General features: G+C 67.8%; 1 protein-coding gene across 1 annotated transcript in view; it reads right to left on the bottom strand.

Moving 5' to 3' along the window:
• Positions 1 to 11: 11 nt before the first annotated feature.
• The window catches only part of PNKD (paroxysmal nonkinesigenic dyskinesia), a gene marked incomplete at both ends in the record, with an annotated part of 943 nt that continues 668 nt past the window's right edge, over positions 12 to 286 (bottom strand). Inside the window, 2 exons of the mRNA XM_010145202.1 lie at positions 12 to 127; positions 235 to 286. The exon at positions 235 to 286 is cut by the window's right edge and continues 7 nt beyond it. Coding sequence (XP_010143504.1) covers positions 12 to 127; positions 235 to 286 — 168 coding nt within the window. The remainder of the gene's footprint in view (positions 128 to 234) is intronic.

The raw sequence follows: 286 nt of genomic DNA, 5'->3' as shown, positions 1-286 counted from the left end.
CCCGGTCTCACCGTGCTCCTCTTCTCCTGGCGCTGCTGCTTCGCCCACCGCAGCTTCTGCTCCAGCGCAGGGTTGTCCAGCTCCAGGAGGCTGGCGAAGGTCAGGCAGTTCAGTGCGTACTCGTGGCCTGCAGATCCCCGTACCCCTTAGCGTTGCCCCCGCCCGAACACCCAGCTGGGCAGTGGGGGCTGCGGGGGATGCTGGCAGCTCTGCCCTGCTGTTGGGGACACTCACCTGGCCACAGCAGCGTGTCCTCGCCCAAGCCCATGGCCACAGCACGGGAGGA

The sequence above is a fragment of the Buceros rhinoceros genome, unplaced genomic scaffold, assembly GCF_000710305.1.
Source record: "Buceros rhinoceros silvestris isolate BGI_N320 unplaced genomic scaffold, ASM71030v1 scaffold40291, whole genome shotgun sequence".
NCBI classification, from domain to species: domain Eukaryota; kingdom Metazoa; phylum Chordata; class Aves; order Bucerotiformes; family Bucerotidae; genus Buceros; species Buceros rhinoceros.
The sequence above is the reverse complement of the archived record's forward strand: the minus strand, read 5'-3'. Positions and strand labels throughout refer to the sequence as shown.